This window comes from Echeneis naucrates, chromosome 4 (genome assembly GCF_900963305.1).
Source record: "Echeneis naucrates chromosome 4, fEcheNa1.1, whole genome shotgun sequence".
NCBI lineage: Eukaryota > Metazoa > Chordata > Actinopteri > Carangiformes > Echeneidae > Echeneis > Echeneis naucrates.
This window is the reverse complement of record NC_042514.1, coordinates 20118592-20137833: the sequence shown is the minus strand read 5'-3', so window position 1 is coordinate 20137833 and position 19242 is coordinate 20118592. Positions and strand designations below refer to the sequence as shown.

The 19242-nt window shown below is 41.5% G+C and overlaps 1 protein-coding gene across 2 annotated transcripts in view; it reads right to left on the bottom strand.

Moving 5' to 3' along the window:
- dennd1b (DENN/MADD domain containing 1B) overlaps positions 1 to 19242 on the bottom strand; it is a 96411-nt gene that overhangs the window by 64897 nt on the left and 12272 nt on the right. For both annotated transcript variants that reach the window (XM_029500264.1, XM_029500265.1), the window contains exon 3: positions 10931 to 10974. In XM_029500264.1, the coding sequence (XP_029356124.1) occupies positions 10931 to 10974 (44 nt within the window). The remainder of the gene's footprint in view (positions 1 to 10930; positions 10975 to 19242) is intronic.

Sequence of the window (19242 nt, the reverse complement as noted above, 5' to 3'; positions counted from 1 at the left end):
AAGGTGATCATTGATTTTACTGTATTATGCTACAATATGTAATAATAGGAAGGGAAACCAATGCATTTTTTAAAAAGGACAAACAAAATCCATATTTATAAGACCCCACAGCTATATACATTCTGAGGGAAGCTCATTTAAAGAATGAAGAAATCATCAATTAAAACACACAATGCGGTGCAATAGCAGATAAATGTAACATAAGGATGAAGATTAAGTAAGAGATTAAGTGAGAGATCAAAAAAAAGCAAAAGACAGACAATGAGTGAGAGGGACAGGCAGAAGCAGGCGAGATATAAGAAGAGAAGCCACATTTAGGGATGGGATGGGGAAAAAAAAACTACAGAATAGTAAGGAGAGAAGCAGAAGAACAATAGGCATACACACAGCTTCTCTCTGGCCGCTGCAGACCTCAGACCCTGCAGAGATTCTTTTCATTAGGCTTTAATAGTATGCTGCCGGCTTGCCATTCTGACCTGCACTGTGCCGGTAATAAGAACGGCCTTCAGAGCCGGACCAAAGCAACAGAGCTGCTTGAGAGGGGGAAGATGAGGAGGGGGGTGGGGATGTGAGGTGGAGGGGCACATGAGCGGATGAGGTTCACTTTCAAATTGACACGAGGGCGTTACGTTTTCACATTCTTGCTCACTCTGCCCTGACTGATAAGAGAGGGACATGAGGAAGAGGGAGTTTTGTCTCTCTGGATTTCTTTTTTTGATTCCCCTCAACAAGTTTCTGTTCCCAATGGCCCGTGTGATGCAGAATGTCTCTGACGAGGAAGGTTCATTTAGTTAGCAGTCCTGTGTTACCAGAGCCCTTCTTTGAGATGTGGTGAAGGTGGCAGATTGATCTTCTAGTCTCTTCAAGTACATGACAACACCTGTCATGTATATACGTCCTTTATTCATATGTGTATTTGCCACCTATATAGCCAAAAAAAAAAAAAAAGACTGTTGCTTTAATGAATTACTACTGAAAATAGTTATCATCTTCAAGTCTGTACTTATGAACCTTTGACAACACGGATGCCAAGGACAAAGTGAAGGCCATAGTTTGGGTCTCCTGTGAACTACTCAACTACACTCACGTTTCAATGGCTTTAACACCCTATATCTATCCTCTTGAAGGGGACATGTCGGTGAAAGATCAGATGCTCTGAAACATTGTATTTACCAGCAATGTTGTCAACTTAAGGTAAAGAAAGAGGGGATAAAATGCTTTCATTCTTTTATCCCTCTTTAAGCCAAAATAAACTTCTATGATGATCATAATCAATGTTAAGCTCTCATGCCACTAAACTCATTCCCCTCCTATAAGCTGTTAATGAATGACATTCCACTTGAGAAGGATACATGTGATCAATGTATTGCTCACATTTATCCTCTGTTTTGCCACAATAGATATATTTATGTTTTGGGGTGAGGGGGCATATTGCATGGAAAATAAGTATGTGGCATCAACAATAACAGTCTGCATTATTCTAGAGTTAATACCCTGTCCTGCTGATGTCCTTTCTACATATCACAGATGGGCTCAGACAGGGGAGAACGGCAGTATTATGCCTCTGCCGAAATCTTCCACTGAATACATTATCATGTGATAAGGGGAGATGTCTCACTCCCTCATACACACATGCGCGCGCTTGCACACACACACTCACTCAAACACGCACTTGTAGTGTTGGGCCAAGAGAGCTGCATATGCCCCAAACATACAAGCATGGGCTTCATTAATGAAGTGCCAGGAGGAGAGGGATAGTGGGAGGGAGAGAGAGAGAGAGAGAGTGAGAGTGAGAGAGAGAGAGAGAGAGAGAGAGGAAGGGTGGAGTAGGGGGGGGTTACCCGAGTGTGTGTGTGTGTGTGTGTGTGTCTGCAGCAGCCGGGGGGGATTTCCTTCTTTAAGCTTTCAGCTCCCACTGGGCTTAGCTCGACTGTATGAACCCTGATATGGGCCTGCCTCTAACACATGGCGTCACACATTCACACACACATCAACTCTTACACACAGATGTACACACAAAGAGTGTATACATTGAAGCTCAGCATGGGAGTAGCAGTGCAACACTGGCTCCTAAACATTTGGCAATGGACATCTCATTGACAGATGTACATGTAATCTAGCAGAGAGTGTTAGGTCATCTCTGCACCCTCTTTCCCATCCCTCTCTCCAACTCTTTCTTCTTTTACCCAGCACCATATTTGTTCAGCCATTGCTTCTACCTCTGTCTCTGGCTGGTGGCTGATGGTGGCAAAGTAGTTAAAGAAAATGCATTACAATTACACCACATCATTATTTATGTGATATTGCTGTTTCTGGCAGCATAAGTATGCCTTTTGATTCTGTAACAGACAACCATTTTTCAGGTGTAAATGTGCTTTCTCTTCCTCTGTGACTGACATCATAAGAATAAGCTGGTTTGGCAGTGTTATCACATATATTATAGAACATTTTTGGACCATTCGGGCTGAAGAATTATACAAGTCTACCCTGCACATGTTAAACTGAAAAATTTGGTCTGTCAGATGGATCTTGAATTCAACTTCTCTTTATGAAATAGAACCAGGTGGAACAATGTTCAGCCACATGACTAATTTCCCTGTTCCTTCTTCTAAAATCTCTGTTCCCTTACTGTGGCTATGTACACAAAGACTGTTTCAACCAGGCTGCAATAGCAGATACATGCTGGCATTTTTAAGATTTCTCATGAACAAACAGTGCTTCGTTTAGCAAATAGGAACTAGCTCAAAATTCACACTGAATTTAAGGTGCACTTTCAAACCACTTCTTTTTGAAATGGTAGAAGAGCCAAAGCACAGTTAGCTTATATGATGAGTGACGTAAGATGGGGACATCTGCTGCTAATTCCACTACTGTCCACCTTCAGCTTGGGAAAGACAACCAGCCAACAGCTCTTTACTCCCCGGCTAAATCCAGTAACAGGGCAATGCTGTAGGGATGTGAGCAACGGGGCGAAAAAACACTTCCCCAGCTCTCATCTTCCAACACCATCCTCCTTCCAGGAAGTCAGCCCAGAGGTCAGTGCAATCAAGACCCTTGAGCAACAAAGGGCCCTAGTTAGGCATCCAGCTCAGTACCCGAGCAAAAGGCCAGCTTAGTGGGGCAGGACTGTCCATTAAGCAAGACCCTGGGACACCCGAGGGATCTGAGGTGAAAAAGGTTAGAAATAAGAATAAAAACACTCAGACCCAGACACATACACACAAATTCTCAAAGACATACACAGATCATGTGAGGCCTTGTTTGACACTGCTGTCAGTGCAGTGAAGGGGAAAGATGAGAACCTGAAACACACTGGGACATCACACACATACAAATACACAAAAACAGACAGGCACGCACATACACACACACTCACACACAAACACACACAGTTATGCCTAAACGGCTCTACACACGCAAACAAAATGAGGAATGAATTTCCATCTTTTTCATCTCTCAGTTTCCCACACCTTGTGCCTTGCTGTTACAGTTTCTTATAACTGGCTGCAGCAGCAAAACAGAGAGCTGAGGAAATAGTCACAGCTCATCAGACACATTGCTTTTTTTCATATTTCTGTTTGGAAGAGGAATAGGGATCATTCCATGCTGAAAACCATACTCAGCCTATATAAATTTTACAATGTTGTGAATTAGTATTTCCATGACAATTTCACCAACAACAGTATATTACTGTTATTATTTGTGACAAAGTCCAAAGACAAACTGATTATCTGTAATTCTGTGTTGGGTCTGTATACCTTAGGGCCAGCATTGTGAAATTGCTGTCCCTGAGGTAAAAAAAAAAAAAAATCAACAAATTTGGTAATCACTCTCACTTTCTCTTCATCCTTCTACCTCCGCATCTCCCCTTTCTGCAAAAACTTTCTTTTCTGACCCAACTATACCTAATACTCTAATCCCTAACCCTAACCCTAATACTTTTCTTTTTCTTAGGTCAACCTCCTCTTCCATATAATTTTTCTATATTGTTCCCATACATATTCAGGACAAATATCACTTTTACTACTGGTGCAACAACCCAAACTATACTACCACCCAGACTATAGCCAGGGTTAAAGAGGGCTACACTATTTTATACTCCAAGTATATTCTGGGTTAGCTCAGTTTATACCCCAGTGTATACTTTGGGCTAGGCCAAACTATGCCCCTTTGGGCCAAAGTACACCGGACAGCTATTGAACATTCAGCTATTTATCTGGTCTACAAATACTGTGGTGAAGCCTCATGCTAATTGGAGGTTTATGACCATTACTTGAATGCTGAGGAAGAAACTCAAAGTACTTCCTTCCAAAGCATAGTCAGGTATGCTTTGGCAGGGAGTTGACCTGGCCTGTTACGCTGGGTTGGCCAACCCTTAGCTTTCAAGCCGCATGAAGCTCATGGCCATGAGGTATGCTGCTCTTAGACTCACTCTAAACCACATGAAAACCACCAAACTTGACTTGAAATATATATTTATAGTAGCAGTCAAATGTTTGAAAGCAAGTTCCTATTCATATTAATGGGAAAGTGTGAAAAAACAAATGTAATTTAGTTACAGGGTGAGGGGGAACAACCCACACCGTTGTGAACTTGCGCTGCCAGATTAACTGTCATCAGATGGAAAAATGGCGAAAATGCAAAGCTAAGTATATGAAGACAAGCACAAGATGTTTATAGAAGACTGGCAGGATGCTTCCTTTTTTGTTGAACAAAGACAATCTGCCTGAAATGCAGATGTTAGCATTGAGTGGACTGAAAGGCTTCAAATCTTCAGCGCCATTTCAGTCCACTCAATGCTAACATCAACAAGGAATGCTCAGAAAGTACTGAATTAATGTGCAGGGGATTAGTGAAGGCAATGAATGACAGAAGTCCCACTATTCTCAAATATTTATTGGATGATATTATAAATTTTTCAATTTTCATGTGGACTTCATTGTAAATTATCAAGATTTCATTCATGTATGTATGTATAGGGCAGAGATAGGAAGATTGAAAGGGGGTGGTTGATGGCGCTTTTTGCAGCACCACAGTAAAGATACTACACACACTGATTTTCTCAATACCACTCCTTCTCCCTCTCTCTTCAGAGTCAGTACTCAGCTCCCCCTGGGCTTAAGCCACCAATCATGACCACCAGCTCTTCTCCTTGACCTCAATCCCTCAAACCATTGCTCCCCCACCTATCTACCATTCAACCACTCCTCCAAAAACCTTCCTGCCACACCTACCCAGGGCCAGTCCAAACATCTGTGGCTACCAATCACATAATGTCAGGCAAGTTGCTGTGATGGAACATTGTGTCATAGCAACACTGAGTCGGATGAACACTTCACCACTAGCCCAAAGTTGATGACCAGAAAGGGAAATAGGAGTTTAATTCAGTCTGAAGTTATGAATTCTCAGAAAATACACAGAGAAAGAAGGAAGATAATATAAAAATGTATATTTTTATGATATATTTTTAAAAAACAACAACAAACTCTACTTGGAAATAATTAAAATTGCTCGATAAAAATATTTAGAATAATAGAATAATTGGATTTGAAGCCTGTAATTATATTTGCACCTCTTGCATACCAAATTTGATGAGCCTGATGATGTAGCCTTTAGTATAGATGCTGACCTCCCTACTAAATGTGATTAAAGCAAATATTTGTACCATTTAAAGATACTTTTGGAAGATCATTAGTTCCAAATTTAATTTAAAATAAAAGACATGGTATGTCTTCTTAAGGGGTGGGAGTCAATTTCTTTCAAATGGGGACAATTTTATTTTGTTACAGTGATGGTTCATTTAGACACAACAGTGTACAAAGTCGCAAAAAATGTTCACAAATAGTCCTGGAATGTATTCAATGTGACTAATTAATATTAATAGTCATATGTGTGTTAAAATATAGATAATCCTGATTGAATCACAGCACCTGCAGCCTTAGAATGTATTAAAAACAAGTTAAGCTTCTGCAGTGAAATCTGTTCATAATGATTTTTTTTTTTCCCCTGGATATTGTTGGAAGAGAGCAAGATGGAAAGTGAAATGTGGAAGAGAAAATCAAGTACAATAAGAGTTTACAGCGAAAATAAACAACAACAACAGAGTGTGAGCAGAATCTGAACTTATCTGCGCATTTCATGGGAATCAAGGGAAAACTATAACATCAATTTTCATGGAACATAGGAAATGTCCAAGAAAAGGACCTTCATTACGTAGGGAACATTTCCACATTTATCTCAAAAATATACACTCACCACATCATTAGAAAATCTCTACTAACACACATTAATCTCGCTTTACTCTTAAATAGTCAGAACCCTTAATAGTTCCGATTCTACGCTTAAGATAATTTCAGTGCAACCATCAAGCTATTGTTATGTTCTGCAATATCCAAAAGATATTTAATCATATTCTGAACTAACTGTTCAGTTTGTGACACCAATTTGATTTGTGCCATCATCATACTGGAAGTAGCAATGGAACCACCAGTAGCCGAAGTGCGTTGAGCCCATGGATTCATGCTGTTGATGCTGAATGGCTGTCGATGACTCCAGTTTTCCTTAGCTTGTGCCCATTTCTAACTCAGATTATGTTTTTTGCTGATTCTTCACTGGCCCTCTGCTATTAAAACCCATCTGCCTCAAGGTTCAACTAGTTACTCTTTTTGAGACGCTGGTCTGGTCCCCCCAGTTACAAACCACTCTCACTGACATCAGATATCAGATATCAAAATTATGGTAAAACTCACGTTGAATTGAAAATTTTCCTAAATCTGGTGTTTGAGGTCAACTTTCTACAGGTGTGTGGCAGAGAGCACACTCACCTCCTCCATCGCCACCCGGCATGGGAACTACTCTTCTGCTGACAGAAAGGTGCTGCGGAGGACGGTAGAAGCTGAAACCTGCTGCAGCCTTCCTTCCATTGAGTACATGCATATCAGGAGCAGCCCTCAACACGGGGGGCCTTACCTACCCAGCAACTACTACAACAACTAGTCTTCTACCAACAGGCTGTTAGACTGGTGAACTCTATTTGACACTTAATATAGGACTAAGTATCTTAGATTATTTTAGAGATTATTTTTGAATTATTTTATTGTATGCTTCCACATACAACACATTAAATATCAGCAAAGCAAAAAAAAATATCCAATAAGGAGGGCAAAGACTGGAAGCCTTAAAAATATGTTTCTGTTTGTTGGGCTGAAAGGTGCTAATGGTTCCAAGACTGTTTCTCATATTATTCATTGTTCTACTGTGCTCCATAAAAATCATACAATGGTTAGTTAAAATTAACCACCAGAATCATTTCTATTTGAGTATGTCCATGTCAGTGTGCATGTGCACGCATGAGGGTGTGTGTGTGTGTGTGTGTGTGTGTGTGTGTGTGTCTGTTTTTTTCCACAACTTTGGGATGAGATCTGAGAGGAAATGGACAGATTTCCATCTGTCTGCTCCATTTGAAAAAAAAAAAAGCCCTTCTTGAGATTCAAATATATGCTTTAGCTACCTCTCTCATCCCCTCCCTCTCCTCCATCTTTCCATCTCTCCCTCTTCTCCCTCTCTATCCAAGTGGCATCAGCAGATGACCAGGGCATCAAGAGTCTCAAGGGCTGAGGCAAGAATATGGGGAGTAGGTATGCAAAAGAGAGGGAGAGGGAGAGAGAGAGTGAAAAAGAAAGGGGGAGAAAGAGAAAGAGAGAGAGAAAGAAAGAGGGAGCAAGCGCCTCTCACTTCGTATTTCCCCAGCACCACCCCGGTGTGCCAGCCAGCCTGCAGTCTGTTCTCCTTTGAGCTTTCTATTCTACCACAGAACAGAAAAAAATCAATTCATATTTCCATAATCCACACCCCTGTCTGTCTTCATGTCTTCGCCTCTCCCCCTCCTTCCATTCCACTCCTTCAATCTCACTCTCTCTGTCTCCTTTGCTCTCCTCTTCTCCCCTGGGGTAGACCTACCCCTCCACCCTGATCCTACGGCCTACAAATGTCATTACGTTGAGCAACAATAACAGCCTAAACAAAAGGAGGCCTTGCTCTGAGCTCTGAGCTCTCTCTGTGGAGACTGTTGGCTGCTGCTACCATATGCTGGCTAGCTCAGGCCACAGAAAGAGACAGAAATGTGGCTAAAGAGGACTCTAGACAACAGCCCCAAAAAGGAGGAAAGGAGGCCTGATCCTGATAATGAGGCCTGTGAATACACCCTTTATGTAAATGGGGAAAGGGCCAATCCCTCTGTACACAGCATGCTAACAAGCCATCTTAAAGGCCATCTTATGCACACAATCACAATCTGGCCAACAACCGAATGAAAGAAAAGAAAGGTTGTGGGGGGCTAAAAAGAAAAGACATGTTTGAGAAACGAAAGGATGAGGCATAAATACATGGATAAACACTCAGGCTCATATAATATACACACACACTCACGGTCCACTTTATAGGGTATACCTCTTCAACTGCTCATTAATGTAAATATCTCATCAGCCAATCACTTGGAAGCTACTCAATGCATTTAGGTATGTAGACATGGTCAAATTGATCTGTTTAAAGTTTAAACCGAGGGAAAATTTATTCAAATGACTGATTCATGGAATAGTTGTAAATGTCAGACAGGCTGGCCCAAGTAATTCAGAAACTGCTGGTCTGCTGAGATTTTCATGCACAGCCATTTCTAAGGTTTGCAGAAAATGGTCCAAAAAAGGCAAAATATCCAGTGAGCAGAAGTTCTTTGGTGGAAAACACCTTCCTGATGCCAGAAGTCGGGATAGAATTGTCAGACAGGAGGCATAATGAAGTGAGGGATATTTTCTTGACACACTTTTAGCGACTTGGTACCATTTGAGCATCATTTAACTGCAACTGTATTGTTCATTTCTTTATGACCTCAGTGTACCATCTTCTGGTGGCTACTATAAGTAGGAAACCTGGAATGTAACTCAAAGGACAAAAAACCACGGCCACCAGATAATAATCCAATACAGTATAGCTTTGGGGCGTGGTGGAACAGGATATTAAAATCATGGGTGTGAAGCCAACAAATCTGCATTAACTGTCAAACAAATATGGACCAAAATCTCAGAGTAATGTATACAGCACTTTCTAACAGTCCGTAGCAGAAGAAGGTCCAACCTGTACATATATATATACCAGTCAGAAAGTTTGGAAAAAGTTACCTGTATTGCTATTACCAGGTTGTATGCATGTATCCATACACACGTGTACTTATAAGTGTTTTTCCACCTCTCTCAGATGAAGTTGTTCTTTTCACTCACTCACTTTTCACTTTACTATCACTCATATCCACAGCCTACCTCTGTAAGTCTAATTTGTTGCTTTCTCTCTCATTCCCTTACTCCCTTAACCGCTTACTCTGATAGCATGCTCTGGTTCTTGTGGGGCAAGCCAACATTGCCTGAAGCATCTTTTCACAAGCCCGTTTATTGCTCAAAGTGGATCAGAGAGGCAGGAGAACTTAAACTGTCTGGCTTCGGTGCGGTGCTAAGAAATAGATATCCTAAAAAATATAGTCTTTCTCCCTATTTTTTCATTTTACCAGTACATTTCCTCCTTTCTTTCAGAAGTGGGCTGCTGCAGACGTCTGTCCAGTGATTTGCTCTAGGTCATGTTCTGTCCTGCGGCGGCTCTTGACACAGAAACAATATGCTGCATATGTTGTTTTCTTTTTCCTGTCATATCTAAGTGTCAGTGCAAAAATCACACACGCGCACACACACACATGCACGGTTGCACGCACGCACGCACACACACACACACACACACACAGAGCCTGGAAAGTCACAGTCACAGAGTAATGTTGTCATAGCATGCTGGGACAACAACAGGAGAATGTTATATTCTAATCTACTAGATTAAAATGCTCAAAATCAAAATGATTACTCATATTACTAGAGGATGTGTGAGTAATAAAGTTTGGTTGTGCTTTACTTGAACACCAGTGATTAAAAAAAAAAAAAGAAAAGATTTTAAAACCTTACCAGAACTGTACATTGTACAAATCAACTACAGGTAACAGGCTGATTTCTGGGTAGAATTTGATGTACCGTATAGACCATGGCGGTCTCCACACACGATAAAGGATTCGGATTACTATGGGAACTTTTGGGTAGACTTAGTTTGGTGCTGAGGTCCAAACTAAGTGTTGTTGATAAACTGACTTCTTGTACACTGTAAATTTATTTTCAGTTTATAATAATGTGACTGTTTTTATTCCTTCCAATGCTTCCAATACCATTGCAGCTAATTTACTTTGTTCCCAGAGCTCAGCTATTTTTTTGGTGAGCATCATTATAATCAATTGAAATTATATCCAAAAATATGAAAATAAAATGTCATCATCTGACTCTTCAGCTGTACAGACTAGTGAGAGATAAGATATAATCCTGTAACAGGCAGAACATTATTTGTACTCTCTTAGCTTAGAAAATTAACCTGATAATGCTATAAATGGAAGCAGGAAGAGTCGGACAATGAGACAGAAAGTCAGGGATAAAAAGGGAGAGACAGAGAGAGAAAAAGACGGAGAGGAAAACAGAGGTGTGCATTCCTGTCACGGCTGCATGATAATTACTGATTCGCTGGTTATTGAAGACCTGCTCACTGCTTTTCATTACCAGCAACAGACATGCAATGAGACAGAGAAGAGGAGGTGGAGAGAGAAAGAGAGTGAGAGGGAGAGAGAGAGAGAGGAGAGGAGAGGAGAGGAAACAAGGCACAGATTGGGAGGAGAGATATGGTGGTAGGTGTTGGGGGTGGTTACCACAGGATGGCAGGGTGAGTAAGGGCATTAGGAAAGGAAGGAAGATGGGAAAGGAGGAGAAGGTTGGCTGTAACAGTGAATAAGTGAGAAAACGAGGTTCAGAGAGAGAGGAAGACAGTGAGAGATGTATGAAAAAGCAGAGTGTGTTCCAACCTGGTCTGTGTGGTCCTGGGGGAAGTTCCACAGCACGGTTGGATCTAGAGGTAATTGACAGACAGCATTAATCAGCTGGTGAGAAACACGCCGTCTTCGCTAGCTGCCCCAGAACACATACATATTAATGAGAGGGGTGGGGGCAAGGGTGGCTGCGGCGAGGCTGTACGCACACACACACGCACACACACACGCAGACTTATACACACATACAGATACAGACTAGTGCACAGTGAAAGACAAGATACTGTCTAAGCTGCATGTGCTGCAAATATGCAAATCTATATTCTTGTATAGATATAATATCTTATATTATATGCCACATCATGAACATTTAAGAAAGTCATATCAGGACTAGTCTAGTTTAGTTTATTAATAAGTCCTACACATATATAAGCAAGGCATTTGCTGGCAAAGCTTTAGGTGATGCTCTATTATTATAAAACTTTTTTTGTTTGTTTGTTTCTTCAAGTACACAAAATTGGTGTTGTGATCTTAGCCAAGATGATTTATAAATAAAGAACTTACCCAATTTGGACATTTTCAATTAACTGTTGTGTGTAACTGTAACTAGCTTTAAAGATGTCATTATCAATGGATTATCTTTGGTGTTTATTTGAACATTTTTGCTAAATAAGGGATTAGCACCACAGCACAAAATCTTTCTTAAAATAAAAACCATATTTCCACTCTTACAGCATGTTCACGTTTCTCTTAAAGCTAGCTTCTAGCCAAAAAAGCAGAAACCTTGTTTTTGTCTGGCTTAAAAATGTGGTTGCAAGGAAGCAAACAACAAGGCACTGCCTAACACCCAGCCACTGACTAAACGCAGGGGTCTCTGGTAAAATGGTTTCCACAGCTCCAAGGTCACCCTGTGGCCTCAGCTGCAATGGAAAGGGTTTGAAGAGACAATTCTCACAGATCAAGCTTTGTTATTATTATTACTATAATTATTTTGCAAAACAAAGCCTGTCCTGTGGGTTTGAGTAAAAAAAGTAATTCAACAGGCATAAGTTATGGAGGTTGAACGTATATAAGTATATTTAACTATAACAGTTTAACAATATATCCAAAATTGAAAAAAGACAGTATTAAACCAGAAGGCTGTCTCAGAGAGGCAGTTACAATGGACTAACGGATGACAGGGCACAGCAGAATCCATGATGCCTCATAAAATCCAGTTGGATAATTTCATGTGCCCTCATCTTGAAACGAACCCCACCACCCCGTGATCTGCCACAGTTGAGGCTATTTTATGCTGATTTTATGCCACAGCTAGTGCTATTTTATGCTGATTTACTGGGTGAGAGGATGGAAGTGCTTCTGGAGAATTATGCAGGAAAAGGGGGCAGGAGGTACAGAGAAGGCGAGTGCCTGCTGAGTACGTTGTTGGGCTCCAACGATTAGTGGGCATAATTGATTATGCCGACTATAAAAATTTTGTCAACATGGAATTTTACAGTTATGGCATCATATTTAAAACCCTACTGTATGATAAAGTCACATCACAGCTTATTTGTAAATGCAATGTACTACAGGAAGTGCTGGTGGCAGGACTGCTTCCACTGTCTGCATTCTCCACAGTACCAAAAAAAGTATGAATTATGGCAGAAAGAGACAAACAGCCTAGAAAAGTATGACAAAAGGTAAAGTACAGGCATCATTAACCGAAAACAAATGAACAAAACTGGTTCTTGGCTGGATTTAAGCTGCAAAGGCAGACATGGGTCTGTCCTCCTAAGGGTCCACCATCTATAGGAGGAACTGCGGTGGTCTAGTGCAATGTGGACTGGGGAGCAGCCGAAGGCGGGGACCTTGGCGGTCCAATTATCCACTGACAAAACTGGCTTTTGGACGTGGAATATCACCTCTCTCGTGGGGAGGGTGCCTGAGCTGATATGAGAGGTCAAGAGGTACCAGCTAGAGAAAGTCAGGCTCACGTCAACACAGTGCCGTAGCTCTAGAACCAACCCGCTTAATATGGGCTGGGCTCCTCACTTGGGTGGAGTTGGACCAGAGAGGCAAAGGGCAGGTCTGGGCTTATTTGTAGCTCCTCGGCTCTCAGCCAGTGTGATTGAGTTTAACCCAGTGAATGCTCAAAATTCTGGATGCTGTAGGGTGGTCCTGGATGGCATGCCTCTCAGCATTGCTTGGACATTGAGGACAGTGCCTCTGAAATGGCAGACTGAGGTGATGGTCCCCCCTTTTCAAGAAATGGGACCAGAAAATGTGTTCCGTCTATAAGGAGATCACACCCCTCAGCAGCTCTGGGAAAGTCTATGCCAAATAGTTGCCCAAATAGGCTACATGCAGCCCGCTGCTACAGGCCATTCAATCCCTGTGCTATCAGAGTCAGTCTGGTTCACACTGCTGGCAGTACAGTAAATCCGGCCCATTTTGGTTTAGGGTTGGACTTCATCAGAGTTGCCCCTTGTCACTGGTTCTGTTCATAATTTTTAGATTTCATTTCTAGTAGCATATGAGGTCAGGTTCAGCAGTTTTAGGATTACATCTCTGCTTTTAGCACATGTGGTGTTACTGGCTTCATCAGGGAGTGGCCTCCACCTCACACTGGGAAGGTTTTGAGCCGAGTGTAAAGCAGCTGGGGTTAGAAACAGCACCTCCGGATCCAAGACCATGGTCCTCAGCTAGAAAAGGGTGGACTACCCAATCCAGGCTAGCAAGTAGTTCCTGCCATGAGGAGTTGAAGTAACTCAAGGTCTTGTTCACAGGTGATGGGAAAATAAAGTGAGAAATGGACAAATGAATTGGGACGGTGTCTGCAATGATAATGGGTGGGAGGTTTCATCATAGGTGAGGAGCTCAGACATCCATGAGGCCCTCAAAGTTGAGCCACTGCTAGGGCAAGGGGAGGTGTTCAGGAATGCCCATCTGGGAGGAGAGCTTGGGAAAGACCCTGATCATATCTCAGCTGGCTTAAGAACACCTTCGTATCCCCCAGAGGAGCTGGTTGAAGTAGCCGGAGAGAGCAGTGTCTGGACTACTGAGGCTGCGGCCCCCGTGACCCAGAACCAGATAAGTGGATGGATGAGGACAAAGAATTTGTAGTGAGAACAAGTTACCTTGAACAGGTGAGGAAAAACCAAAGCCCAAAATAGGTGCAACCTACAAGAACACTTCTTTCTACCCAGTCTCAACATTCCGTATGATGCTGGCTGTATTTTCACTGTTCACACCTTACCCAATCTGCTCTGTGTTATAAATGGAAGTGTGACTGAATTCAAAATGATGTTCTGACATCAAGTGCAACACATGAAGTTCCCACAAATGCTCGACAGAAAAGGGAGCATATAGTTTTACATTATTACCTGTAATAATAATGCCTCCCACAGTCATTTTGCTTTTCTTTTTTCTTTTCTTTTTCATCTCTAATTTTAATGTATTATTACTACTATATATACTGCTATATATATATATATATATATCTTCAATAGCCTTTCTTTTTCTTTAATACCCGTACTGCAGCACTCTGTCCTCTTCACTTTGTGTTGCACCCCACCCTTTATGTTTGTCATTCTCTTGCATTAGAACGCCCCTGCCTTCATTCATTTTGGTCATGTGGTGGACACGAGAGGGAGCTTCAAGAGGGTTAAAGCTGAAAGTGGAAGTCTATGGAGGTGTGGAGGATCCCTGCTACTCCACTAGGGGGGACAGATGTCTGAATGGCAGATCCTGCACTCTTAAATCCACACAAGACTCGCTGAGACTGACCAAGTATTAACAATAAACATTTTATAATACATTTTAGAATTCTGAACTGTGAAATATGCAAAATGGCTTGCTTCATTTTTTTGATTGTATAAAATCTCAGTTAAGTGTGATTTTCAACATGACTTGCAAAGCAGGCCAGTATCTGAGGATTTGGAGCTTTGGGGGCTGTGGCTTTAAAGTGTACTGTACACTTGTATTGGGCTGGTCCCCTACCATAGATGCATTTTACAGAAAGGGGCAGAGCTGCTTCTGTTCTTCAGAATGCTTAGATCTGCGGAAAGATATTGCAGAGGTTTTTCCAGTCTGTGGTGGCAAGTATACTGTTCTATGCTGCAGTCTGCTGGGGAGCCAGCACAAAACAACAAGAATAAGACAGCTAGACAAACTGTTGGAAAGAACTGCCTCTGTGATTTTTAAAGTTGGAGACACAGTGGTTCTGAGGTCAAACACAGCTAATGTTACACTTTTACTCTCAACTAGTTCAAGAGAACGACAGTGATATGGTCAAGGACAGTCACATTTCTGTCATTATTTGAAAACCAATAGACTGCCACTCATTAAACAGTTTTCCAACATGTGGGCCACCTGTGTTACGTTATGCTAACCATGCCATGTTCAGCCTGCTGGCAAAATAAGTATAAAAGAGGCTGATGTCTAACAAATCTATCTCCATCTATGTCAAAAATGCAGCAGTTGGTAAAATCTAGGCGCTAAATCAAACAGTTCCACTGAAATGAAACCAGTGACAGTAACTGGAGTGACAAGGGTAAAACAACTGATGGCATATTTTACCGCAATGGAGTGTAAACAGATCATGCGGGTGAGAATTGGATTGAAATCACCTATATCAGGAGTTAGATTCCTCCATTCACACCTGAGGAGATGAAAGTGGCTAAATGTGAGGGCATATTGCAGGAGAATACACTGCTCTCTGCCTGCAAAGTGCAAGTGGTTCCAACACTTTAACATATTGTGTCCATGTGCTTTATGTATAATGTGCACAATGTTTTGTACTATACATACAAAATGTGTGTTTAGAGACAGGTTTCAAGTTTAGGAGTGAATATTTCCTGTACAGAAGCCTGCCCACTGATCTGTGAGCATGGGTGACCTCCAATTGTAATGATGGGGGCAACATGAAAGCAGCTCTGAGCCGTGACACAAATTTTTCTCGCTGGTGGTGGTTGAGATGGTCAAAAATCAATGTTTTTGCTATTCCTAAGACACCTGTCATTAAAAGACAGAGTAGGAGAATGAGCGTGGAGAAGGGAAGGTTAATAGGTGAAGGGTGCTGGGAACTGAGAGCAGGACAACAGGGAATGAGTGGGAGGAGAAGGGATGAGATGAGGGAAGAAATGGATGTATGCCTAAAAGGAGGTAGACCTCTTCTCACTCAACTGAAGCTACTTATAAATTAGCGAGATGTGTGCGCACTGAATCATGAGGAAAAAAATGAATAAAGACTACCACTTAATCTTTCACTGCTCAAAATCTGTTTAGTGTCTACTACTAAAAATTTAAAATATTGTTATCGCCATCTAAGCATAAATCATTGTCTCTAGGGATTTCTGAATAGGCTGGAAAAGCTGCTGGTGGAGGATGTCCTTCCTAATGTTGACTTAATGCTGCTGGCTGAAAAGGATAAGTTCCCATATGGCTGTAGCGTATCAGATGGTGTATACGGCCTATCACTGCAATTTTAAGTTTTGTTACTGACCTAAAAAAGTACAACCTAACTTACTTGACTGACATAAAGTTAAACTGCTGGAAAACACCATCTACCTACAGTGAATTACAGCGTTTCTATACGATCCTCTTGGCATCAATACCAGTGGTCTGAATGCAGTGTGGCTGTAAAACCTAGAGAAAGTTCAGTAAAACACAAAAGGGCTAACCCTGAATCCAGTGTGAATACACATTTGGATGAAAGCCTCCACTTTATAATTCTCTATACTATGTGAATCAGATACAGACTTGGAGTCCTCATGGCCATCTAATGTTCTAAAGGCATAAAAAAAAAAAAAGCACATTATTTCATGAACAACTCAAAGCGTGTTGTAAGTGAATGGGGGGCCTGTTTGCTAAGAGAGGCCAAATCCCATATGGTGAACAGCAGCTTCTCTGGTGAGAAGAGAAACTGTGAAAGCCACCGGCAGCCCCTCTCCTCCATCCGTGCTCCTGAGATAAAGGGATGTAGCGTCTGCCTCTCCTTGTTCCTCCTTTCGCTCACTCCCTTTGCCTCCTCTCCTCCTTCTTTCTTGGCTAGGGGTTAAACTGCTGCACTCTAACCTCCTTGGCAATGATTTCATTCACTTTGCTTCTCTCACTCCTTCTCTCATCTCTGAGATAGATTTATTTCACAGTATGTAGTGGATTAGGCCCCCCTCATATGCCCCTGGACAAAAGCATTGTTTTAGCACTAGCCTATTCGCTGTAACAGGAGGAAACTACCGCCACTAACCATCTACAATACAGCCATTGTGAACACAAGGCTGGAGGGACCCTGCCTTGGAGGCCGTCTAGACTTTGAGCCCGAGCCGGTTGGAGAAACAGAGGGAGAAAATCCCATCAGGCAGTGGAGTGAAAGTTAACTAAGGTAACCTGCTGTGAACCTGATGAAGATGTCAAGCCAGCATATGGCAAAAAATATCTATTGTCAGAACAAGAGGCTTTCTTCCCTTTGAGGGAGGGTACGGTGGAAGAGAAGGAGACGAAGGGTGGCTAAAGAAGACTGGTGGGCTGTATAACCTAAAGGAAGGAATAACTGTGGTGGTCATCGTTTTACTTCTGGATCAGCGACTTTATTCTGGCTAGGAGAAGGACCAACCCCTCCACTAACAATTAAAGGACTAAGCAGATTAACCGGCATCTTTCAAAGGCCAGCAGAGAGAAAAACACACTCACAGACATTTAAAACATTTTTTCTCTATTGGCTACCAAGGCTCAGATTGCACACTGAAAATGGCATTACATTTCATGCTGATTTGGTGAGCCTAGGTTTTAAGAAAAGAGAAACTTCTCCAACGATGATATGGTCCTTAAGTTTACTAATACTGATTGGTCACACTATGTTGTTACAAATGAGGGAATGACAGAAACAGTGAAAACCTGATACAAATAATTAACTAACTGGATTAAATCTGAAAAGACTTATATTTGAAACTAAAATTATGCCAAATTGTCAATTTAAAATTATGTACTAATACAACACCCACAAAAGATATATTTCTCAAAAAATGCTTTATACATCACAGGACTGACTTTGGAAAGGGTCTGTAAATAAGTCTTGTTTGCAAAGGAGTGGTAGAATCAATTGCAGTGTTTGAAAATCTGAATAAACAAAAAGAAGGCACTCTCTACGGTAGAGCCTGTTTTAAAAGCCAAAAAAAGAAAAAAGAAAAAAAAAAGAAATCAACTTTCAGGCTTCACATGTGAGAGATGCTGGCCTTAGGGATTTGTAAGCCATTTCTACAGCTACATCTGAAGAAGATAAACAACAGCCTGAGCTTCACTGAAAGGAGAGGAAAGAAAGCTTTGCATCGTGATGATGTGACCCTATTAATGCCACATTAGTTGTTTTGTCCTACCAGTTTATGAGAGAATGCTCCAGTAAGATGGGCTGGGAGAGAGAAAGAGCAAGAGGGAAGAGGTGGCGAGAGAGAAAGTGAGGAGTGAAAGCAATACTGTCTCCAGGCTAGTTGGAATGCAACCCAATTTCACAGCTTCACGAGTGAGTGGCACAGCATATGGATACAACCTTTGTGACAGCCTCTGCGTATCACCACATATCAGCATTGATATTTTCAGTCAGATTCCATGCTGGTCCTACATTATGTCAAACACCAGCTCAACATGACTGAATCTTCAACACAATACAAAGACAGCATGTTTGTTGGATGGGTGTTAGCCTCCTAGGATTACAAAGGGAAACAGCAACAACAACAACAACAAAAATACACACACACACACACACACACTCTCTCTCTCTCTCTCTCTCTCTCTCTCCCAGTTGTCTCCAAAGACCCGACTCCTCTCCAACTTTCTCTATACTGAATGATACATAGTGACAACAGAGACCATGTGCGGCAATCTGCCATAAAATCTAAAATATAATTTGAAATCTGAAATCCAAGATATGATCTTGATGCTTACTTGTAAAACATGGTGAAATAATGGGGCAAGGCATCACAGATAATGATGAATCAATCACTGGAACCAATTCTTTTTATATATTTCTCTCCATATGGTCCAACCATCTGCCTCAGTTAAAAACAACAAGATCCATAATAGCATAGTCTGTTAATATATGTTTCATTCAGCTTATATTTATAAAAAAAAAAAAAAAAACATGGATGAAACTTTTATTGACGCTCTGCTGTCAACAATGAAATTCTGATTTTTGGGTAGGCCTTATGGCTTATGGCACCTGAGACTGATGAGACAAAACTTTTTTTTTTTTTCCCCCCCTTTTTCACTGAAGCAACTTTGTACATTTTAAAACCATAGATGGGGTCATTGTCAGTCAGCTACACATGCTAAAGGGAGAGTTCCTTTTCTATGCTCTGAGGTGGCGGCTGCAG